This window comes from Protopterus annectens, chromosome 15.part0 (assembly GCF_019279795.1).
Source record: "Protopterus annectens isolate FY-2018-M chromosome 15.part0, PAN1.0, whole genome shotgun sequence".
Classification (NCBI taxonomy): domain Eukaryota; kingdom Metazoa; phylum Chordata; order Ceratodontiformes; family Protopteridae; genus Protopterus; species Protopterus annectens.
This window is the reverse complement of record NC_056749.1, coordinates 403,170,586-403,197,844: the sequence shown is the minus strand read 5'-3', so window position 1 is coordinate 403,197,844 and position 27,259 is coordinate 403,170,586. Positions and strand designations below refer to the sequence as shown.

At 33.2% G+C, this 27,259-nt stretch overlaps 1 protein-coding gene across 1 annotated transcript in view; it reads left to right on the top strand.

The window, feature by feature from the left end:
• Positions 1–27,259, top strand: part of LOC122789709 (transmembrane protein 182-like) — a 271,039-nt gene that overhangs the window by 235,451 nt on the left and 8,329 nt on the right. The window contains exon 4 of the mRNA XM_044057142.1: positions 5,652–5,789. Coding sequence (XP_043913077.1) covers positions 5,652–5,789 — 138 coding nt within the window. The remainder of the gene's footprint in view (positions 1–5,651; positions 5,790–27,259) is intronic.

The window sequence follows — 27,259 nt, the reverse complement described above, 5'->3', positions numbered from 1 at the left end:
TGTATGTATTGGAATGAAATGAACAAGAAATTTGTGGATGAGCTGAAGTCACAAGCTACTGAATCTACTCTTAAGCTGACTCCATTAAAAAAAACTTATTTATACACAATTAATGATCAATAATAATGTGTATTATAGTCCAGTCATACTAAATAATTTCAATCCAAACATCTCCCCTTGTTGTCCATGCTGCTCATTTCCCAAAGCTGACTTACTGCATATTCTATGGAATTGTAAATACATACATAAACTTTGGTGTTGTCTTAAAGTAAGGCTAGAAAAGATGGGGTATGAAAAATCAACATTGTCTTGGGAGTTTGCTGTCCTTAATATCACTACCCAGAAACTAGCAAAGCATTCTAAACTTTCCTGGAAAGGCTTAAGGACTGTGGCAATCAAATACATATCCTCACATAAACTTATAATAAATAATATGAATAAGCACTCTTATCAATAATATTGGAACCTTCTCCTTGAGCATATATTATAAGAGTAAACTTGTCTGACAAGTTATTTTGTACCAACAAGTTCTAAGTATTTAAATAGTTAAATTAATTCTTTAGTTGTGTTATTATGGATGTTTGTGTCAATTACATTTTTTTTTTATTTTTAATTTTTTTTTGTAACTAAACAATATGAATCTGTTTCACCAAGTGTTTCTGTAGCACTTGATGTATATATTATATATATATAGTTTGTTAGGGTTTTTATCTACTTACTTTATAGTTGTTGTATAGTCTCAATGACTGCTTTGTTTTATACTGTTTTTATAATACTGTAATTTTTATCTGCCAAATTGAATATGTTTATAGTATGAAGGAAAAAAATAAAACATTATTTGAAAAAAAAAAGAATCATGTTGCCACAAAATTTAAACTTTGCATGAGTTCCTCAATTGAGTATAGGATTCCCAGTGCATATACTTTCCCTTTAATTACATAAGTGTAGTACAACATGTAAAGAAGCACAACTGTTCTGAAGTTTTTATGTAGGATTCCCAGTGCATACGCTTCCCCTTTAATTACATAAGTGTAGTACAACATGTAAAGAAGCACGTTTCTGAAGTTTTTATGTAGGATTCCCAGTGCATACGCTTTCCCTTTAATTATATAAGTGTAGTACAACATGTAAAGAAGCACGTTTCTGAAGTTTTTATGTAGGATTCCCAGTGCATACGCTTTCCCTTTAATTATATAAGTGTAGTACAACATGTAAAGAAGCACAACTTTTCTGAAGTTTTTATGTAGGATTCCCAGTGCATACGCTTTCCCTTTAATTATATAAGTGTAGTACAACATGTAAAGAAGCACGTTTCTGAAGTTTTTATGTAGGATTCCCAGTGCATACACTTTCCCTTAAATTACATAAGTGCAGTACGGCATGCAAAGAAGCACGTTTCTGAAGTTTTTATGTGGGATTCCCAGTGCATACACTTTCCCTTAAATTACGTAAGTGCAGTACAACATGTAAAGAAGCACAATGTTTCTGAAGTTTTTATGTAGGATTCCCAGTGCATACGCTTTCCCTTAAATTACGTAAGTGCAGTACGGCATGCAAAGAAGCACAATGTTTCTGAAGTTTTTCAAGCTTTTGGATGCTGCTCACTTTATAATCAGCTACAAAGCACTGATGACCGTTTCTGCAGGTGACCTGGAAATACTTATGTCAGTAATGTAAACTACTTGTTCAAAACCATACCTTTTGGTATTAACAGATGTGCGAACCAAAGACAAACCTGCAGGAGATAGCTGGGTTTCTAATTTCTATCACAGTGACTAAGTTGTACTGCCACCATTTTGCCTTTTGTAGTTTTGAGAAAGAATGCTTGCAGTTTGAATTTACAAACCAAGCAAAATGTATATTAAATAAAATAAAGGGAACATTTTTGAATGTTAAATGACTTACAGGTATATAGCTGCAAATGTCTTCTAGCAGCAATATGAAAATAAAAGTACATCAGTCAGTTACAAGGCAATATCAACATGTTTCATTTTCAGCCTAATTGTGATATTATACCTCATGCCATACATTCTGCACATTTCCTCATTTTTATCTTGAATGGTTTTAACTACATCATTTGAGATTTTAGTGTATCGGTATTTGTGTTGGATTATGCATTTTGAGCATAATTTCTAGCTAAATGTTATCTTTGCTTTTATTTCATATTTGCTGTATGTTTATCTTTTTTGTATAGTTTGGTTTTATGCTTGGTTGCTCAGAGGCTGGCAGAGTGGCTGCAAAGAAAATTGACTTCTCTCTCACTTATCTTTCTACATAAATTCACATTATTTGGTATAGTCTAGTTTCAGTGCTTAACTAACAACAAACGTGGTTTGTTGTGTTTTGAAAAAAATTGCAACAAAACTAAATGGTGTAGCATATAGTTTGAATCAAGGCAGCAGCATTTTTATAAGGCATTCGAGTAATTTGTATTAAGGGAGGGTTGGAAGATCATTGTACATGGTTTAGTAGATCATTACAGTACTACTTACTATGTTTGGAAAATAGACTTATTAGTTCCATTGTACAAGGTGGTGACACAAATAAAATCAGTTACTGTTGCACCATTTCATAGCTAAAGCTACTCCTTAAGATCCTGGCAAAGTATGCACACAAACAATTGTCCATTATGTGGAAAACAGCAGATGTCTCATTATACTTTAGTTTGGTTTCAGTCTAGGACTTAGTATCAAAATGCTATTGCCTGATTGTCATGGCTTCTATCAGAAGTAGCCTCAGTTAAAAAAATGGAGTGGATCAATATTTTTTAATCAGTCAAAAGCATTCAGCACCATTAATCAATTACCTTCATTGTGTAAACTACTTGATTATTCACTTTTTATGAATTCACTACATTTTTCTCCAACTAGCTGGGGACACTTATTCTGCTCATAGGATAGTACCTATTGGTGTATCGTAGGGGTGAATGCCCCAGAACCATGCTTTTTACTATGTTCATAAATGAGATGATTAGCCATTGTTTGCAAGTTGTACAGTATGCAGATGATTTACAATGACTGTATGCTGCCTCCTCTGTAGTCACTGTGTTGGTATCGATACAACAATCCTTCTCCTCCAGACAAGAATAGTGATACACAAGCCTATTTTTTAATGTTCTTAAGGCAAAATGTTTGTCTGATGCAAAAAAAGTTACCACTGCATTTCTAAAATTGTCCACATCCAATGATACATTGGAAAAGTTATTAGAACTAAATACTCAGCTTATCATTGGACTCCAAAATAAAACGTGAGGATGCTTTTCCAGTAGCTAGACAACCTTGTACAGATCCAAGGATTATATACCAGACTAAATCTATATTGTCACCATCTAGATATACTTTATGATTAGCAAGGCCAGCATCATCACCAGCTAGAGGTTCTTAGTCCTACAGATGCACTCTAGTACCCATACAAATCTAATAGTGGCACAAATGGAACAAGTGGGAAGGTGCAAGAATAGCATGGCTTACTGCATGATATAATGCCAGATCATTTTGCTGCCTGTCTTAGGTATGGGCTGGTCTAGCTACCAACATAGTCTGGAACTGCATACATGTATTCTCTACAATATGCTTACTGTACCAGCTGCCATTGTTGCTGTTAATAGATATATAGCCCAGCAATGATGGGCTACATGCAAGCGAAAGGAAATATATGTGAATTTCACACCAGAGCCCATGCTACACCACTGTGATGGGCTGCCAGTACACAGCATGGCAGTGAACTGGGTTAAGAATGCTGGTATCTGATATGCCTTATTCAGTTGTTCCTTGCTCTACTGTGCTCAGCTGTCATGTCACACAACACGTGAGAAAAGATATTCCCTTCCTTAGACATGATGGAAGACTTAGGATCATTAGCATCATATGATAATGAAGGGCTCTTGTGCTATGAGAGCTCCCATGAAGAGAACTCTGCAGCATTAGAAAACAGTGTTGAGAATGTTTTGCATGTACTACAGGAAACACCACTACCAGTAGGACTTACTGTAAAGCAATGTTTTTTTAAAGCTTATGTTGCTGCTCATCTTTGTTAGCTGAGCAACAAATTGGCAGAGAAGGGGAATCATCTGTAAGAACAGTTACATGCACTTATTCCATCCCTAGATATGTGATTCAATTTACATAATTCATCCTGTTGGAACCAGCACATACATAGCTGGTATAATGTTTGTGAATCACATATAATCGTCTGGGGGGGGGGGTGTTTGCATGTATAATCTTTGCACAGAGTACTATGGCTATACAATGGGGGTAAGACTGTATACAAGATCTAACTCTACTATGTATCCATCTTTGTGAATCAGATGTGAGTTCAGTATACAGGTTTCCTGTATATCATCCTTCTCCATGTAGCACAGTGTTCAGGAATTTCATCTTAAAAATCAAACAGCATGCTAAATACTTTCAAAGGAAAGGTCTAACTGGGTTGTACATACTGTAAAATACCCAGAACTGACTGAAGCACTGTTGTGTATCAGCATGTCCACTCAAAGCAAGTATAGCCAAAGTCAGAAATAAATTTGGGGAAAAAATATGTTCTACAGATGTTGAGAAGTTTTGAAACAGTGTGCTTGCAAATATTAGAAGACTATCCCTATCAGAAATTCCCTAAAACTCTATCAATAGAATGAGAAAATGTAACTAACCTGTACTCTTTCAGCACCATCTTGGTATTGTCTAGGAATAAAAAAGTTCCCTTGTAACTATTGATCATTCACCTGACCTTTAACGTCTACTAATATGTACTTTCTTACCACTTACATTCCACTAACTACCTTATTCTCCTTGTTTTTCTGCATTAAAGAACCAACAGTTTTGTGTTTTTGTACCCTCTTTGCTGACTACCACAATTAATTTAGTTAAGAGGCTGCCCTCACTTACCTGTTTGTCGTCCCATTGTTCCATTTTGGTTGGAGCACTGATTACCATATTAACTGTTCACTGCTAACTTTCCGTATGCACTCAAATCCAGGTTGATTATTATATGGTTAACAACATCTGCTCTACCTTTTTATGCCTACTATAACCAAATACTATTTTATGAATAAATCTACTGAATTTTGTATGCTATAATACAATGCATTTAACAGCATTTCTATTTGGTATATAGTGACCCTATTCCATTAATGTCTTGTTTAATGAAGTAATATGTCATTTTCTAAATTCTCCTGTAATTTTCTTTCTTCTAGCAGAGATTTCATATTATGATTAGTGTTACATATACTACTTAGAACTTTTATTAACAGCTTACTAATGACTTCAACTGGGTCTCAAAACTGGACTGTCACCAGAAGGATTTTCCTGGCTGTCAAGAACAAGCAAACCCATAAGTAATCGGTTTATTATAAAGTTTGCCAGTCCTGCATATTTCTTTGGTATTTCATTACCTCAGCTTTCTTATACCATTGAAATTATGCTGAGACAACTTGTCTATCTGACAAAAAATAAGGAGACAGCTTAATAAACATTTATACATATATGCAGGTACTTGTCTCACAAAATTACTACATAACAAACCTTAGTAATAATATGCGTAGTTGTACAAATCTCTGCTTCAGAATTTAGGTGATAATGTACCTTATGTTTTATATATTAATCAGTTTGTCTGAGCTGTGTCTCACCTTTTTTTGTTTTGTTTCACTTTTGCAGTATACAGAGGCTTCTGGACGGCATTTATCATTGTTGCCATAGCTGCCAGTGTTCTTGGAGGATTTTTGCTTGTATGTGCAGTACCATTTGTCAGTGCCAGTCTGTATAAAGCCGGAGGAGCATGTCTCATTACAGCTGGTAAGTTTCCAAGCTATAGCAAATGTACATATAAACTGGTTAAGTTTTAGCTTGTTCTTCTGTCTGTATTCTATCTTACTGGCTTATTTTACTACCTGTGAAGATTTATGTCTACTGCTCATGTGTATGGGAATACACATCCCATAGTTCTAAGGTGACAATTGCTAGAGGCAAATTAAAACATATGGCAACATATTGGAAATCCAAGACTCCATCCTGTGAGTCCAACAACTTCAAAAATTTAAATGGGATTATCAGTTAAATGCAGAGAAGTTTGAAACTTGATGTTATACACTAAAAGCATTTTTTGGCCTCCTGCACCACCTAATATTGAGGACTATACATCCGCATACCTCCTACACACACACACACACACACACACACACACACACACACACACACACACACACACACACACACACACACACACACACACACACAATATGTGTGTGTGTATGTATGTATATATATATATATATATATATATATATATATATATATGCACATACACACATGTACACACACATACACACACACACAATGTGTGTGTGTGTGTGTGTGTGTGTGTGTATGTGTGTGTATATATACACACATACATACACACACAAATGCACATGCACACACACACACACACACACACACACACACACACACACACACACACACACACACACACACACAAATTCCAAGACTGCTGTACAACACAAAAGGAAATTCTTCAAGTTGCAGCAATTTTAGACTTAATCCATACTTCCCCTAATTAAATATAAATGTTCAAAGTTGCAGGACTTACAGTATGGAGTCTCAGACTTACAACAGGAATAAGAGGTTTTCTGAGTACAAGGAAGAACAGCTGATAATTTTATGAATTGTGAGGTTTTATATATAAAGGTGTCTGTATGCCCATACATTTTACTACTGTGATGACACATTTCCAGACTGATAAACATGAACTTAACTGTCCCCAAAGTAGCTGAACCAGTTTTGATCGATGAGTTACACAAAAGGGGCATTTAACACATTATGTCTTAACTTTTGTAAATGCTTAATATTTTTAGGTGTAAAATTAATGAAGTCATCAGTAATCAGTGGATGGAAATTGCTCTCAATCTCCTATCTGTAGAATGTGTAACACTGCATCTCATAATGTGAACACTTATTAACAGCTTACTAATGACTTCAACTAGGAAGCTCGCAGGATGGTTAAAACATTTTACTTAATAATTATAAAACATTCTTTTGATGAATTAATATAATTCAGTGCTATTTACCATGGAAATCAGTTAAAAGAGCTCTTAACATTGAATATGTGACAGATCCTTTCAATGTGGGACAATAAGGAGCATGGACTTTTAATACTTAAAATGTTCCCTGTAATGAGGTGCACTTGTTCATCACAGATCATTATAATATTTCATTTACAGAACTCACTATGTATAGATTTATTGTCTCATATAATGAATAACTGCTGCATTCTGTAGCTCACTCAGGAGAGTTAAAAAGCCTGACTCCATAGTTCCCATGAGTTAATTCTTGACAGGTTTTAGATATGAATATATATCTATATATTTATCTCTATCTATCGGCCTATTTTTCTATTTCTCTTATATATATGTATATATATATATATATATATATATATATATATATATATATGTATATATATATATATATATATATATATATATATATATATTACTCTTTCTTTCTGTGTGTGTGTGTGTGTGTGTGTGTGTGTATATGTATGTGTATATATATATATTATATATATATATATATATATATATATATATATATATATATATGTAAATACAGCTGTCTGGCAGTATATTAACTATACAGCTTATTAATGTCTAACATGGCTGTACTGAGTGAGTAAAGTATTAAATTCATAGATTATTGAGCACTGTTATAGTCAATTTTGGTTTAGTTGACTATAGCAATGCAGTGAAGGATTCATTGTAACTGTAGCTGTGCAATTTGGAGTCAGTGTATGTAAATTAGGTGGTGTGGGGCCAAATTCTCCATGTAAATGTATTTTTTTAATAATTTTATTTTATGTTGTATGTGCATGCATGGGCACCTATGCTTTTTTTCTTAGGTAGGTTATTAAAAAACTTATTAGTTTTGGTCACTTGTGCACTTGGCTGATTTCCTGATCTGAGGTAAAGATTATGTTTATTATATGCATGTGTGTGTGTTTGTCTTAGAATGCAGTATGGTAGTTATGAGTTATAGGTGAAGTGTAGAGCATGTTCTATATGTATATGATGAAGCGTGTTTCATTTGTTTGCTCAGCTATATATGTGTGTTTGCTTCTTTTTTGTTTTGATAGTTATATGTTTTGGTTTGTTACATATGATATGTTCATACATATTTATATAATCTTTTAATTTTTCCCCTTATTTGTAGAATTCTAAGCATGTTATTTTGTCCACTTAAATATTCTCTCCTGCCTCTGTCCCCCTTAATGTCCCCATCATTCTTACATTGTGTATTGGTGAATTGATTGATCTAATTGTAGTTAGAGGAACCAAAAAAAATCTATCTGTTATGAGTAAAGTGTACACAATGACATCAAGTGCAAAGAAAACCCTGCACACAGTTCTACTTACATGATTCTCTCATATGTCTTCAGAATGTTATTTTGTAGTAAAGCTTGTCAGGTTCTTCTCATGGCCACAGCTAGGGGTCATTATTTTCGAATCTTGTGAGTCTTGACCTTCCACTTATAGTGAATAAATTGATATTAGAGACACAGTTATCAGCTCCATCCTGGCTACAGGAACCAGGGCTTGATAACTGAGTCATCTCTGACACTGCAAATGGGAATAAACCTCTTTGCCAACAGAAGGTGACATGATCCTTTGAAAAAAACAGGAAATGTTAAAGTACCTGTTCTACAGAAAAGTCGCAAGGTTATATTACAGTAAGAAAGCCTGGAAATCCTTTAAGAGCATCACATGCTGAAGCCCACATTCTTTGTTCAATATTCATTATTAGTAAATTCCTTTAGTAAAACTGTGAATGAAATTATAATATAAAACACTTATTTACTGTGTAGATGATAGAAAGGTGGCATAAATGCCTTAACATTTGGTGCATGGGCTATATCTGTGTGGGCAAAGGTATTTTCAGTTAAACCACTGAAATCCTTTATATTTGAAATTGTGACCAGAGTGAACACCCCTAATTAATTTGTGACACATACGCAAATGAGGAAAATACAGCTAAAATGCACTTATGAAATCCTTCCTTCTACTTCCCACTTAAATGTAAAATTAACTTGTACACCCCTGATGTCTGCAGTTCATTAATGGGATAACTTTTTATGATGCTTATTTATTTTTGTTGACCAGGTTCCTTCCTCTAGGCATAAATTATTTGTAGAGAACACTGATGGAAACACTTAATTCAGGTTAAGTTGCAGTGAGGACAAACTATAAACAGGACACCAAACAATCAGTTTCTGCATCAAAGCAGTCCAAAATAAAATGTCATAGTCAATGGCACATTATGTGAACCAATCCTTTATTTATGTAAAGGTAGTCTACAAGGTGAGCTGAGTTCCTGGTAGACTGGTTTTAATGTGTATGACATCTACATCAATACCAAATGTATTGTAAGTACAAGGTCACATATACAGAGACATTTTAGTTTGATGTTACAGGTTTATTAATAATTAAATATCATCACTAAACTATAAACACATCTGTGCTGAAAATATAATTTAACTATAAAAAAATGTGGTATGCATTAAAAGAAAACAAAAATTAGTATATTTTTCAATGACATTCGGAATAGTGATTATGTACTCTAATTAAGACAGTAATATTTACTTTCAAACAGGTAACATTATGATTCCATTTTATGAGAAGTTTAAGTTCATATGCAAATGAATCAACCAAAAAACAATTATTTTCAAAATGATTCAATGTAGTATTCATACTGACTAAAGGAAATTTGGCCAGGACGTCATTGACTTCTGCTCCTGTTTGTAATATGTGCCATCAAATCTTTTGTATCCATCCCAGTTACCACCAACTCAGGCAGATAGGACCTTGGTTTGATGTCTAATCCTAAGGACTTATGTCTGGTAATTGAAACAGTCTGGTAATAACAAGACCCGCGAGACTGACAGAAGCCGAATGATATCAAGAACTTTAAGCACTAAAACTGTCAAAACAATATTTGTCAAGCTAATAGTAATTCTGTGGAGTGTATCCACAGCAAAGGTATTGATTTGCAAATAGCAAAGAAAGAAAATAATGGATATCAATTCTGATATTATCTGTGGTTTAAAAATCTGCCAGCCCATTCAGTGCAACTGTTTAGTGCCTTATAGATTATATCCATCTGTGTGCATTGGAATGGTCCCCAGCAAAGCAGCTACTTTGCCTTAGTGCTGTAATGAGAGTTGTTTCACAGTTCAGTAGCCAGTAATCCATCAAGCTACTTTATTCCAATGAGGTGACAACCATTGAAATGCTTGACTTATTAGAATAGGAAAAAAAAACACATATACTGAATTCATAATATAGATTTGATTTAAGCTATACTGCAACTTATGTCAAATTATGAATATAAAAACTGCATGAACGCATAAAATGTATTACATTAAGCAAGGCTTGCAGGTACCACCTAAAAGAAGAATATGCAAGAATGTACCATGTTTTGTATGATATAATTAGACCTAACTATGGCAGACCTTAGAATTATCCTGTTTTTTAAACAACTTTATTGAATTACCACTTCTGACATAGACACGGTTGCATTTAAATAAAAGTAATCAAACTGTATTAACAAGTTAAAATTAACAAACATTATGCTTCAGTTATATTGCTATAGATCATATAAGCTAAGCAACATTACATAAATGATTCAGTTCCTGCCCCCTTTTTAAATATAAAACATCTTTATTAAAACCATCACTTACGACATAAGCAATCATAAATTTATATAAATGAAAACAAACCACACCGACACAATCCTAATTACAAGCATTTTATATCACAGACCATAACAACACACTCCCATTTGCATACATTATAAATCACTTATAATCTACAAAATCATTTTCAGTCAGACATTACATAGCTCATTTAAGTCCTGCCTTCTTTTAAACCTCATTCCTCCCTTGTATGTATTATCCTTTGGAAAATATATGCAGTCAGTGCATTTCATGACTGTGCCAAGTTATGTGGGATGCACAACAGCAAGAACTGAAAACAGAATGTTAATGTGTAAGAATCTAGGAAATACAAAAACAAATGATAGTGTATGGCAAGCTAGTACTATATTAGCAACAGAAAAATGACTTTATATATCAAAGACTGCAGAGTGACAACTGACAATACAGGTTAACAATATAAAATATAGCTTTGGTTTGTATCTGAATCAGATTATGTTATGTCTTATTTCATGCATGTTATGTATTACTTCTGTGCCTCGTGCAGTTTAGTATGAGAGTTCTATCCTTGCTTAGTATGACCCTAGCTGCTACAGTTAACTTATATGAGTGTTTATGCATTTTTTATTTGCTATATGCATAGCAGTATAAAGAAGAAATGCAAATAAAATTACTAGATTATAGTAGACCACTGTAATAAAAGTAGTAGTATTAATGGTAATAGCAGTTGCAGTAGTAGTATTAATACTGGCAGTATTAGTAGTAGCAATAGTAGTAATAGTGATTGCTGATGCTATTACCAGTACTACTCTGGTGATAGCATGAGCTGTTAAATGTAGCAATAATAGTTGTAGTAATAAGAGCTGTAGAAGTAGTAATAGTAGTACTGGCAGTAGCAGCTGTATTAGTAGCGGTAGAAGCAGCTGTAGTAGTAGTAGTAAAATCAGTAGAATTAGTAGCAATAATAAATGTAGCAGGAATACTAGTGGTAGTACTAGTGGTAGTAATAGCTGCAGTACTAGTAATAGAAATAGTAGTAATATTATATCCAGCACAAGTCATTTTCATTTTAAGTATTCCTACTGATATGTTAGGAAAAGTTATAATGATGAGCTATTGCAAAAGCAGCCATTAACACCATTTAATATTTAATGCACATAAAAAGCATATACTTAAAAAAATGACAAGGCTAAAATGCTGTGAAACAGACAGTTGTTTAAACATAAATGTATAGTCTGCAACAATATTCTTGAACATGTGCATTAATCCTGGGCTGTGCAGTACACCAAGCAATTAAACTTCACTTTAGAAAATACTCAAATGACAGACCATAACATGTACAAGTGGTTATTTGATGTGCAATAGTAGAACATTTGGGAACAGTGAAATACAAACAATAAAAAATGAATGTTAACAGAAAGGGACACATAATTTATGTGACAATCACAATTTAGGATACCATACACGAGAAAGAAGATACAGTACCAACAGTATGTCAGTTAAGGAAAGTTCTATGAAAGGTATTTATTGTGGCTATGCAAAGGCTCAGCATATGAGCTTCTGCTTTATTTAAATGATAATAGAATTTACTTAAGCATTTTCTGTTTTTCAGAACTATCACATTATTTGGATTTACTTTGGACAGATTAAATGATATGGCAGTAATGCTACTGCTAAGTGAAATAAACAAATGTCTTTGACACAGTTGACTCATTGGTGCATGCGTTTTTTATTTTAATATATAATGCAAGCCTAGTAACAGCATATGAACCAATAAGTGACTAGAGATTTTGGATATTTGAGCCTGTGATTGACAGGAGCTGCAGTAGTAAAGAAAGGTACAGAACAGAGCAAAAATTAACAGTTTTGACTAAAGAAAGGTTGGACAAAATGATAAAAAAAAATTCTTACTAGCATAGGGATACACTAGCTAACAATGCTGTCTTACAGTGCTTGTCTGCCCAGTTTTCCATCTGAGTTAATCTGTGCTGGCTTAGAAATGACTGCATGCATATCATCACCTAATTTTCTTTTGTATATCAAGTCTAGTTCATTTAACTCCCTTAATAAAAGTACACTAAAAATGCAACTAACATAATTATTGTCATTGTACTGTTATCATTAAATAGTAACATTCTATTATTTATCTTGGATCAATATTTCATTTTATATGTTACTCATATTAAAATGTTTTATGCATTATTCTCCATAAAAATGATTAAGGAGGCATGGCGAAGATGGCTAACAGAATGAAGTAACTGGTGAAAGCTATGTGACTGAAAACTTTTCTCTGACAGAAAATATAATCAAATTAAAATTTAGAGATACCTTGTTAGTTAATTTTATTCACCAATAGTCAGAGGAAAGATTTATACCTTCAAGTTCTTCTGTCAGAATGTCAACTGCTTGGTTAAGAGAGAAGAGATTTCAATATGAGTCACTCATGAAATGGTGTTCAGGATTCTTATGTTAATAAAGGCATACAGTCACTAATATCTAGTATGTAGGATGTATTACGTAAAACAGATAAACTGCATACCAACTAGAAAGTTTCAAAGAAGAGACCAGAAAGAAGATAGAATGTACAGATTTGTTTTATGAAACAACGAAGTACACATATCAGCAATATGGAAGAAATTTTAAATGATCATGAATGAAGAATAACTGGAGGTGCATCTCAGACTGAATTTCTTTTAAAAGAAAATAACTGTCTCATAGAATAACTTGATTTAGGTAATAGACTGAGAAGAAATAACATTGGAATGTATGGTATACCTGAAAAGTATGAGGAAGACAATATAATAAATTACTTAACTACTTGGCTACCTGAAACTTTATCTTTTGGAATTGAAAGTGTGCATAGATCCCTGAGAGCACATTCAAAGAAGGAAAACTCACCACCATGTTCAAGTATAGTTAAGTTCATGCCTAGCTTAGAAAAAAAAGATCAAATATTAAAAACAGCATGCCCACCTATTAAAATAGGTGAACATGTAGTCAAATGTGATAATGATAATTCCAGTAAATTCATTAGTAAAAGAAAATCCAGTTTACCACTGATCAAGGAAGTTAAAAAGAACAATATTAAAGCCACTTTGGTGCTTCCTGCAAAGATCAAATTATTCTTTCTGAAGAAATCAAAATATTTATCATGCTGGAGGAGGCATCCACTTTTGTCAACAGCAATAAAATCTTTAATAATACTGAAGAGATGGAGTAGAGCAGTACATCTACGAAGAGACAGAGTGATATGATTTCCTGGAAAACTGCTTCTAAAATTAAAAAGCCTAAAAACAAGCGACTTTCATTCTTTGATTGCAGGATTTTTATTTTCTGACGCAATAGATTTGCCCTTTAAGTAAAAAGTTTGTACTGGCATTTAAGCTTCAAAACACACATAAGTATGTATATTTTAAGCTAAACATTTTTCATGATGAGGAATATAAATTGTTAGTTTCACTTTTTTACTATCTTTACAATGAAAGACTTAATTATTTAATTTAACTAAACTTATTAGTGTATTTCTAAATGTTAAACAAATACTTCCTGTAAGAGAATGTCATTAAATAATAAGCAATTGAAATGATAACGTTAAGACTCTATACATTAAGAATTTTATCTGTTCAACTTTGTTTAGCATGTGCATTGCTGTGTCAACTGAACATTAGATCTAAGTAATGTGCTAGTGATTTTTTTCTTTGTTCCTGTGTAACATGTTCCAGTCACAGGACATTTATGAAAGCTTGAGAACAAAAGAATATTCCATTTCTTTCAGAATGCTGGATTCTTCTCACCTTGAGCTGTTATGAAGAAAATCTAGGTCAAAGTTCATCACTGATGCTCATAGTAATATAAAGTATATATGTGAGAACTCTACTCAAAATAACACCTTTTTCTTATTTTTTTAATTTATTTAACATTTGTTGACCGGGAAAGTCCGACTAGGTTCCACAGATCCTGTTTTCAGCGGAGGCCCGGGGAGAAATGCTCCAGAAGCATGTCTTTAGAATGTGGGAGGAAACCGGAGTACCCGGAGGAAACCCACGCGAACGCAGGGAGAACATGCAAACTCCGCACAGAAGGCACCCCAGCCGAGAATTGAACCAGAGAACCTCTTGCTGTGAGGCGACAGCATTAACTGCTGCACCACTGCACTGCCCAATAAATGAATAATTGATAAATGAATAAATGAAGAATAAATAAATAAATAAATGAAGAATTGATAAGAATTGATAAGACAAAAGGGTACTTTTCCGTTATTGGGGCAACAGTTCTAACACAGTAGCATGTGCACATAATGATCGCACAGCTGAAGTACCATCTTTTTTTTACATTACTGTCTTGTATATGTTCAAGCAGAAAAATATTTGTTTCGTAGACAAGTTGGCAAGGTGCTCTAACCCTTCAAGGACTGATGATAAGCTTGACAAAAGAAGCAGCAAAATCGGCACATTTGGGACTTTGGATGGGCATAGTATGGTTACACTCATATCCCAGAAAATGACAGGGGATTATACCTTTCAAATATCAGCTGTTACGATGTAGGCACAACAGTAAGGTTTGGACACTTAAAAAGTGCCATCGCTCCCCCAAGGTTTACTGATCTTCCTGGTAAAGTGGTTAACGGTACATAAATTACTAAATTGCTAGTTGTAAGGGTCTACTATCTGGTCACCTTCTAATGTGAACAAATAAGTGACCCTGGTTGTGGCCTGTTGTTATGAGGCTCATTCGGAGTTCAGCACGGTGCACACATTTTTTTCTCTTATTCGTGCGACTTCCTTTTTGTTGTGTAAAGAAATGATTTAAGCCATTTCTTCAATACCACATTTGCCTGTTACTATTATCATTACTGAATGTGACAAGCTGCTATGTATGTATGTAATGTTACATCATTTCCCTCTTTTTTGTGTTACAGTCCTAAATCCCAATTTCAGTAGTGGTGTTGGTGGGGTGGGCAAGTGTCCTGAGATTTTAAGACAGAAAGATATGCTAAGTTACCTGAAACATTTGCATCAAAGACACATTATATACAATGAAACAACATAAACAGGTTAAATATGTCCAGTCCTTTGGCTTTGTATGTATGGTTTGAGCTGTATAATGTCTATTTTCCTTAAAGAAATACCTGACTTGGGATATCTGAAAAAGTACCAACACTATATGTATTCCCTGGCATTCATGGCAGTCAGTCTTGCAATACGATATAGCCAAGCAGCACAGAAATTGACATTGTCCAAGCACATGAGAACTGTTGCCCTGATAATGGAAAGGTACCGACAAAAGCTATAGTGATGATTTATACTGAGATGTTACTAACATGTAATTTGCTTACATTTTGCACATTAATAGTTCATGCTGTAGTGTACCTATACCTATTAATGGTACATATTAATTGAAAGAAGTAAAGTTAGATGTTTGTTACTGGTTAGAACAGCTTAAAATAACTAAGAAGAATGAGAAACTTACAGAGGAAATTAACAGCAGCTGTGTGCTATGAGTTGTCATTTTCACATATAGTTAAATTCTGATGTCAGTATGTATACCTATATATATATATATATATATATATATATATATATAGTCAAGATTGCTTGTAATACTAGAATTAATAAGACTGGTGAACATATGAATAATGAGCAAATTCACAAGAAATTAATTTCTTAATATGTAAGATAAACAAAAGAGCAGTATTAGTAAATTAAGAAATATGTACACATACTCTCTAATAGAGGGCTGATGATTAAATAGCTCTTTGATGGGAGAGTTTTGAAATATAAAATATATAGTATAAGGTAGAATAATAGTGGGGCAATAAGACATAAATATTATATTTAAATAAACTACTTTTAAGAAAGATATCTATTACATATACCTTCATATCGTAGAAAAGTAATGTACAAGATCTCATGTAATTTACATAAAAATCATATGAAATATTTGGAAATAATCTGAAAGCTGAAATTTGAAGCTTGGTCATGTGAACTTTGAAGCTTTTTACATGTTATATGTTATTAGATTTACTAAGACTACCTCAAATAATCATTTCATAAGTCAAAGCTGAAATGTGAGTGTTTTATTGCTGAATTAGTACATCCAGTTTGATAGAAAGAAAAATAGATTATTCAATATGTTAGAATAAGGGAAGGAAGAATGGGATTTGAATTGATCACATTGTAACTTTTGAATACAATATAGACTGCAAATATTTTTTGACTCCACAGAAATTGCAAGACATTCTCTTCAAAGTCAGAAATGTGCATATTTTTGACATAGTTTAATAAGCAAAAGGATTTTAAATATTTTGATATTTGTCATGTTGTGTTACACAATTCTGAGATATAGATACTTGTACTTTAAAAATTAATTCAAAGCTTTTGTTATAGCTATAAAATATGTATGTGTTTTTAACATGATGAATATATATGTACATTGAGTTCCTTTTGTATTATAGTTTAGTATGATAAGATTATCTGCTACCTTAAAGTTTACATATGTCTTTACCTCTTCAGGTCGCACTCTATTATACTTATTTATTTAGAGATCTAGTTATAATAATGTTGAATGAGAGAATAATTTAAGAATATTGAGTGGCTAATTTATACTATTCAGCAGACCAGAGTATCATAGGAGATTACTAGCCTGTCGACCCAGAGGTCATTTTAAGCCTAGCCATTTCATCCCAATGTAATACCATTGAAATGCTAGTCAGTGCCCAAAATTTCATTCAGTGATGATTGCCCATGTCCAGGTGGGTTGTGGGCTCTATATCTGGCAAGAATTTAAGGTGCCCCATCTACTCATGCAGGTTTCTCTTGAACAGTGTCATAGAGATGGCTTGTTTCACATGAATTGGTAGCTTATTCCAAAGACTTGGCAGTCACTGGGAGATAAATCTGTCCATCCAGTTTGTCCTATTTAAGTCACAGGCCATATTTAGGTTACTGGAATGGGTAGCTGTAGTCCCATTTGATTTACGGACATGCAGCAAGTTGATTAGGTTTGAGTCTTGGATTGCTCTGTAGGCCAGGGATAAGTCTCCCCTAAGTAGTCTATACGATACAGAGTATAGTGACAGGGACTTTAGTCAGTCTGCTTAAGACACATGCTTGAGACCCTTGATCTTCTTTGTTAGAAACCTTTAAGGTTTCTCTAATTGCTGCAGGTGCTTTGTATGGTACATGCCAAATAGGGCATTATACTCAATTATGGGACAGATAAGTGCTACGTATAGGTGGGTTATAACTTCTTTTTCTCATGAGGTGATGCCTTTACTAATCAAGTATTTTACCTGTAAAGCTTTCCTTACTACAGTAGACACATGGTGGTGGAAGTCAAGGTCGAAGTCAACTTGTGATCCCAAGTCCCAATTATTACATAAGTAGGTATATAATATAGTTTTGTTAGATGATTTAATATTTTTGATTAATAGAAGAGGATTATTTAACTTTTATGTAGTAATAGAGGAATATTTTTGAATTGCAAAATATATAACTAAATAGTCTCTTATGTTTGATATAATATTATATTAATTATTTGTAAGTCACTGTAGCTTTTGGATAGCTTTTTGATGAATTTTTGGGTATTGGTAGGTAGAGTGATAGTATAATAGTTTAGCTGTTTGATATGCAAACTAGGAACTTTGATATCCATGGTAGGTTTATTTTATTTGTTTATTTATTTTACATTTGTTAACCAAGATAGGCCATCTGGGTGTAAGCCCATTTTCAGTGGAGTCCTGGGAGAAAAGGTCCAGATGTACAAATTACATAAGCATTACTATAACAGAAAAAGTAGATTATTGTAATAATAGAAATAGAAATATACATTGGGATCAGTGGCATCTCATTAAAAAAATCAGAGGATGGTATTATGAGCATAGTTACAGAGTAAACCATTTTATATTATTACATAGTAAGCATTTGAGTAAGTAGCCACGGTGGTACAGTGGTAGTGTTGTCACCTCACAGCAAGAGGTTCTTCCATTCGATTCTTGGCTGGAAAGCCTTCTATGTGGAGTCTGCATGTCCTCCCCGCCATCTAGTGGCATTCGAAAGACATGTGTGAATGGGCATGCCTTCATTGAAGGTTGGGAATTGGGCTGGCACCTCGGCACCGTAAAAAAAAAAAAAACTACTGCCAATCATTAGCAGACCGGAGTTCCGCTGTGGCGACCCCTAACCGGGAAAAGCCGAAAGAAGAAGAAGCAGAAGAAGAACAACGACATTGTAAGCATTTGAGGGAAGTTTAGTTCTGTTAGGTTAGTTTAGATAGAGAATAATGTGGGGGGGTTGAAGAGACAGAGATTTCTGGCAAAATTAGTAGAGGTTAATAGGTGGTTACTGTTCTAGGGGGTTTATGGGTAAGAAAAAAGACATACAGGAAATGTATTAGCCTGGATTGATGCAGGAGCAGGTCCATATGCTATATAGGTGGTCTTTTAGCTGTTTCTTGAATTGAGTTGGGTTTGTAATATTTAAAATGTGTTGGGAATTGTGTTCCAGGTTTTAGAAATATGGTGGGAGTAAAGGGTACCCCAGCCCTGTTGTTGCTTTTGGAGACTTGTAGGAGGATTTTTTGTGTAGAACAGAGTTGTCGAGTATTATTATATTGTTGGAGTAAGTATTGAAAGGCTGGGACTCTGTCTGGTATATTAAATGGTGTAGGTTATGTTTTCTTAGCAATATATACAGTTACAGTTGTAGACTTGCCATTGTTTTTTTTTTTTTTTTTATTTATGAGTTTTAATAGTTTAGTTTGTAGAAAGGAAGAACTAAAAAATGTGGAATGTTAAGACAGTGTTGGAGGAATGCATTCATGTCTTATATATAATTAAATTAATGTGTTACATTATCTTTAAAAAATAATTTTAAATACACAGTATGGATAGTTTTAGTCTATCATCTATTAATGTAAATGGATAAAATAATGGCAACAAAAGGAAATTGATATATCTAAAATTAAATAGAAGAGACATTATATTCTTGCAAGAGACTCACTTGACAGATAAAGATATGCATTATGTAAATAACTTTGCTTATGAAATGTTATCATCTGCTTCTTTTAAGAAAAAGAGGAGAGGAATTGCTATACTTTAGAGAAATTTTACAGTAATGCCTAAGGTCATGGAATCCATTAATGTTTCCAAAGGAATGTATACATTTGTAATAATTAAATAAAATGGCAAACTCTGTACACTAGCAAATTTTCCCTGGATCACTAGAATAGGTGCAAGAGTGGCTAAAGATAATTTAAAGGACAACACTGGATTGTTAAATCCTCAACTTCTCTGTCCTTTTTCCCTATTTACTGTCCCTGCTATGAATAAACAATACAACATTTAAAATATTTTAAATCAACTGTTTCTCTCCACTAGAACTGTACCTTACTGTACTGTGGTAGCTACACTTTCAGAAAACTTTATTCCACCCTGGAAAAGCTTGCTGCAGTTTCCAATTCATTGATGTCATCAAAGCCAATGAATACAGGTAGTTTTCTGGCCAATTCCCTCCCCAAACTGACTTCACCACGATTGTCCTAAAAACCCACCTATGCTGTGATGTCATAGCTCCCTGGTACTTCCCCTACCCATACTGAAAGTAAAGGCTAGAGCAAGGAAACAATACATGAGTCAAGTCTCCTGCTGTGAGCTGTCATTCTCAGCTGGTAATAGCTCAAATTACCCTTAGCACTTTGACAGCTAGGAAAGTTAGGTGTGAAGGGGGATGGGAGATGAGTTAAACCCGTACAAGTCAGGCTTCAAAAAAGACTGCAATTTAGCCATTCTAAAAAGAAGCAGCAGTAAAATGCATTTTGAAGGTCTATTCTGTGGCATTTGGACTGTTTGTGTTTTAAGTAGTCGTTGAATGGCATGAAATGTTTCTTAAAACTAAATGCATACAGATATTTAAAAACCTGTAAATAGTCCAAGGGAGGTGTTAAAATGTTGGAAACACCAAACCATGATGAAATAATTTTTTTTTGAGTCTGTGGGTGCGGTTCTCCTTTAAACTAACTGAAAAGTAAGTAGAATAGTAGTTTAATTTTAGCAGGGCATTTTAACTGCATATATAGTATAGAAGATACAAATGAACAGAAAAAAAGCTAAACCACTGACATCAGCTAAAGCAATAAATAGCTGGATTAGTAATAATAATTTAGTTGATTTGCTAATAAAATCAGAAGATAAGTCATTGTTCTTCACTCACTATTCTTATGTGCATGGGACGCAGACTAGAATTGATAGGATTTATGCCTCTATAGGTTTACTTAATAAAGTGAATTATTTTCAAACTATTCATTGTGTTTTATCTGATCATTATGCACTAAGTATTAATATAGTAATGAATATAAGGAAATTCCAGATTATTTATAAAATCCCAGTATATATAATGAAGTTAAAAGAATTTAAGATTTACCTTAAGGAACAATCAAGAATTTTTTTATCTTTGAATGCTAATGCTCAGGGTAGTAAAGTCATACTATGGGACTCCTTAAAAATGCATATTAAAGATAGAATGGGAAGTTGCTATAAATGCAAGATGAAATACACAAAGCAAGCTTGAACATCAAACAAAGAAATTAGACAATACTGAAGTCATTTAAAAATTAATGACAAAATCTGAAATAGTTTTAATGCATAAAATGGAGACAGCTTTAGAAAAAATAAAATTGCACAGTTAACGCAATGACTTAGAAAAATCTACATAGATTAGCTAATAGAAGATGTTAAGCAAAAAGGCACAAATCAATATCCAAAATCATCACACTAATAATCTTACTTCACACATAGAGGAAATGCTTAATATTTAAAAAAAAATCCATGCGAATCTTAATAAAGATAATAAAAATAATTAAATAAAGCCAAAACAGTGTGTATACATGCGATATTCCTGAAACAGTGTGTATAATGTGTGATGATTACAAAATTGATAATGTTTTAAATAAAAATGTTTCAATTAAACTTAATGGCCAACAAATACATCTGTTGAATAAGCCTATTTCCCGGATAGAAGTTAAAAAAGCTTTAAAAAAGGGAAAAATGGTAAAGCTTCAGGGATGGATGGTTTCTGTATGGAATTATATAGTCTTCTTCCTTTAAATATTTTAAAATTACTGAGTGATGATTTCTGGGTAATTTAGAGTGACAATTCCTCCTTCAAGGAAATTTTCTGTAATCTCGTCTATACTTAAACAAGGAAAGGATGATTATTAATAATTTAAAAAATAATAATTTAAGAAATGCTACTTCTTATTAAAAAAAATGGAATGATTTTTTTTTTTTACTTTTGAGGATAGGTTAGCGGTTTTTAAAATTATTATATTACCCAAGATTATATATATATATATATATATATATATATATATATATATATATATATATATATATATATATATATGTATATATATGGGTCTACTGCTTTACATCGAAAATACACTTCTTCGAAATAGAGCAGTAGACCCTACACTTCAGTGAAAGTCCACTTAAACGAAAGTGCACTTTCACTGAAGTCTATTTCCCTAGGCTACTCAAAAAAAAAAAAACACTAAAACATGTTTTTGCAGGGGTCAAGCCCCCCTGCCCCCCACACCCCCCTACTTAAATATACCAACTCCAAGATTGCACTACAGTGGGAAAAAGGGAATATTCTCATTCTGCACTGTAGTGTGACTGCCGAAGTCAATGTTGGAAGTTTCACTACTTCAAACAAGTGGACTCGGTGAAGTGGAGTTCGAAGTAGTGAAACTTTGACCATATTGACGGATCCCATATATATATATATATATATATATATATATATATATATATATATATATATATATATATATATCTTCAATAGCTTTAATACCTGTCAAAAATTTTTTTAAAGAAAATGAAAAAAATGTTAACATCATTCTTGTGGTATCCTAAAAAGCTGAGAATTACTTATACAAGTCATATAAGATTATGGAAGTATGGTGGTTTTAGCTCCCCAGATGTAGACTCTTATTCATTTGCTGCAAGTTTTAACTCTATTCTTCTCTGAATAGCTCAGCTTACACTAGTCAATGGAAAATCATCCATCACGTATGATAAATTAGAAATGTGTACTAATCCTTTCATCTGGTTAACAAAACTTACTTAGAAGAAATTTAATTTCATTTTTTAAACTCTGCAAATATGAAATCAATTCTTAAAACAGTTAAGAAATATGTTTTTAAAACTCCATTAATATTAAAATGGAAATGTTGTGCTTTGCCAATGTACACACTTATAGATTTAAGGAAACTCAGAACAATGTTAAAATGAATTTAGTAAAAATGAATGGATTAGTATTATGGTCTGATTGCTTTGAAAAGTGAAACGCTTAGTCTGCAGAACAATTAATGATAGCACGTAAGTTGGATGAATCTGCCAACTAGTTAGTATTATCTATCAGTAAGAAATTAAATGAATTTGTAGATAATACAAGTGAAGAGGAACAGAACACTATTCCCCCATTATATGAATATATGAATGCTATTATTGAAAGTAGATTGACCTAAAAAGGAAGCTTGTCCAAGTTATATAAGTTAATTATAAATAAAAGTGATTTTGATGTAAAATTCTGGAACTTTTTAGATAGTAGTTGTAGACTGAGTGACTCAGTAGTTAAGAATAAAACTTTGTTACTTAAATCAGTTAGTCAAACTTCTTCAAGTTTATACTGGAAAGTTTTTTTATGTAGAAATACATGCATAGCATGTTTGTTACTCCCTATAAAATCTCTAAGTTTAGTAAATGACTTCCTCAGTTTGCTGGAGATGTAATAATGATGTAAAAGCTAATTGTATACGTATTTTTATGGACTTTGAAATGTTACACATGTATTGGGAAGAGCTAAGTATGTTTTATAAGGGGTTATAGTCCAATAATTGTTCTTTAACTAGATCAGTAATACTAATAAATGTTGCACTTCCTGTATCTGTAGAAGCCAAAGAGCAATCAATGTCTGGGCTCTCTTGGGAGTTGCTAGAGAAGTTATTACAAAAAAATTAAAAATCAAACTCAGTTCCTACATTCAAAGACTTTTTAAAGTTAACAGCAATAATATGTAAAACTGAAAAAAGAAGTGATTAGAATAAGATCTGTAAATCATACTAAGACTTTTACTGGTTGTTATAATCTGAAAATGTTGCTATTGATAATCTTAAAATGTTGCTATTGAAATGGAAAGACTCTTAATTTGTTAATTGCATAAGATTATCATGATGATTCAATGTATGCCTATCATTGTTTAACAATATGTGATGTTGAATTTCCTCCTTTTTCTTTCTGTGTATATATTGTAAATGTGTTATATTATTAAAAAAAATCTTTAAAAAGTTGTTTAAGCATATATATAGAGAATTCTAAATATTCTAAGAAATAGAAATCTGATTATGACTTCACAACACTATCAACAGCCTGATAGAAAGGTTTTATTGAAGTGTGTGTGTATGTGTGTGTGTGTGTATGTGTGTGTGTATATATGTGTGTGTGTGTGTGTGTGTGTGTGTGTGTGTGTGTGTGGTCTACATAATTTCAAAATCTGAAAATAAATATTCATCATATCACTCTTCAGGGAAAAAATATCCAATTAAATAAAATAATACTAAAAATATTTTTGCAGTTGATCATTGAGGATTTGTTCAAGTCCATTTCTATGATATCAGAGGAACACACAAGAATAAGCAATGTTTAGTGCTTCCTTAGCTACACTGTCCACTTCAACTCATTCCTATCAGATTTTGTTAGATTTCTATAATAAGATTCTTGACACATCTTAAATTCATAATAGATCTTTCTACTATCTAAAGGGGCTTGACTTTTTCAAATGACTTGACCGCTGCAAAGGCACTCTGTATTACAGATTACTGCTGTGGAATAAGATAGTTGATGTTCTGTTCTCTGCAAACTTTTTTACATTATTTTTTTAAATCAAAATAAATTTGTAACTTCAGTAAGGTAGACATCTTTGAAATCTGTGTAAAGAGAAAGTATAATCCCATGATGTTTGGTGAAATATGACAAGCTTATCTATATTTTTATGGTTTTGCTTCAGGTTACCAACTGAATCAGTGTCTCGGTCCTTTTATATCTGTGAAAGTACTAGCACACAGGAATAATTTGGTACATTTCTGTTGACTAGTTTATTGCCAGTTTGTTTTTGAGGCATCTTAATAGATTCATTAATAGATTTTAGAAAATCACTCAGCACTGCATATATGTTACAGAAGAACAGAACCTCAGTCCAAGCAACAATTAGTACGGTAATAGTCTATCAGACTTGCATCGCTGCTAACTCCAATCCTTTCATGAGACATTGGGCCAAATTATAAAAGACTCACTCTTAGTGTAAGTGACCACTTACACTGATACCAGATCTTTTGTAACCTGGCCCCAGTATAAGCCTGTTTATAGATAGGTCTTATATGGAAGTGGGTCACTTACACTGAAACCAATTCTTTAAGAATCAGGGCAGACTTATAGAAAGAGCAACTCTTTTAGAATCTTATTATTCTTTTGAAATTCACTGTTACTGACAACATACCCGATAAGCCATTAAACAACAGGAGACATGAAATGGGATTCATAATCACACAGTAGACAACAAAATACTATTTAGTAGCTATGCAAAGGTTATAGGGATTCAAGGACAGTGTCTAATACATTGTACTGTTAGCTATGAGCCACCTTACAAAGTGAACTCCTGAATATTAGTGCTATACCATCGCACAGAATGTGTGTATGCATCCCAGTCATAATTAGAATTCAGTTTCATTTCCTGCCTGTGTCAGTCTTGGAAAGGAAATTTTTATTTATGTATTTATTTATTTTGGGTTATGCCCACATCATCATATTAAACACAGACAGCATTGCCGAATATATATGGTGCACTTATCTGAAACCTGGTGAAAACCTAACACTACAGACAATGAATTGTTACCACCTGGGTACAACATACACAGGCTGGATCATGCTTCCAGGAAGGGGGGTGGGGTAGCTGTACTCTACAAATCTGAGTTGAATGTCACCATAGATTTAATACAACCACCTCAGATTAATAACTCAGGGATTCTTGCCAGCAAATTGCAACTTAATAAAAATAAATGCATTAATATGAATTAATAAAATGCAGATGCAAACATCTTTCTCTTATAACTCTGCAGGAGACTCTCTCTTTTCCAACTTTGTTGGGAAAATATGGAACCACTTACCTACTGACCTTACAGCTATTACATCTCTCCCTCTATTCAAATCTAACCTTAAACATTTCCTCTCCAGCCACTGGTTATGTTCTTGTAATAACCATGACTAATCACTCCTCTCTTGCTTTTCCTAAGTACTACCCTGTTTTCCTTCAAAATTTCTATTTAAACTTATTTCTTATAACTGCTTTACTCACTGACCTTTTTACTCTTTAGCTTCGCAACCTAACCCACCTACCTAACTATCCTTTCAAGTGTTGTCTTATCCTGAAGATGTCTCTACTATCCTTAATTTCCCTACCTCTTCTCTAGTATTTTCCTTCTTATCATTTGAATATAATTAAGTCCCATAATGCTATGTACCAATCTTATTTTTCCTTATGTATTGTGATACATTATTGTACTGTTGATCTAACTAATTTGTGATATTAAATGTTTTGTATACTTGGAGCTTTTCTCCTCGGGCCTCCACTGAAAAAGGACATGTATCCAGTTGGACTAGCCCGGTCAACAAATGTAAAATAAATAATAAATAAATAATATCATCTGTATGTACATTCCCCCAGGTAACAATATATCTTCACTTGAAGATATCCTGCACTGGCTATCATGTCACGACCCCTAAGAAACCCTACTACTTGGAGACTTTAACATAGACTGGGGCAGCTGTTCCTCAGAGTCCCCAATCACCGATATTAACCTGCATGCATTTACACAAATCATATCCACCCCTACCAGGATAGGTAAACCCAACAAAAAGAAAGCATACTTTACTGGGTACTCATAAATAGTCACCCCCAACTGTACACCTCTGGTACCCTCCCTGATGGCCTAAGCGATCACCTTCTCACATATGTAATTAAGCACAAAGCCATTAATTCCCAACAACCCTAACTCAGAAAGGTTAGAAACAATACAAACTTTGACCCTGCCAAATTCCAACAAGAACTAAACTCATGTAATTGGTCTATTCTAAAACACCTCCCCTTAGAGGAAGCAGTAGCATACTTTAACAACAAATTCCTTGAGATCCTTGATTTGCATGCACCTGTTCGTTCAAAGAGAACAAAGGCAAAAACTGTGCCATGGCTTTCTAAAGAGTCTAAACTCAAAATTACCCTTAGAAACAAAGCATGGGCTTTATGGCATTCTTCTAAAGACCCCCAAGATCACATTAAATACTGGCAATCCAGGAACGAAACTAAAAAATCCATTTTACAAGACAAAAAACAATACTACTGTAATTTACAGACAGTAAATCAAAATAACTCTCAGAAGTTTTGGACAAGTTTAAATAATCTACTACATCCTGGACAAACTTCAACCCCAATCCCTGCTACTACTATTGATA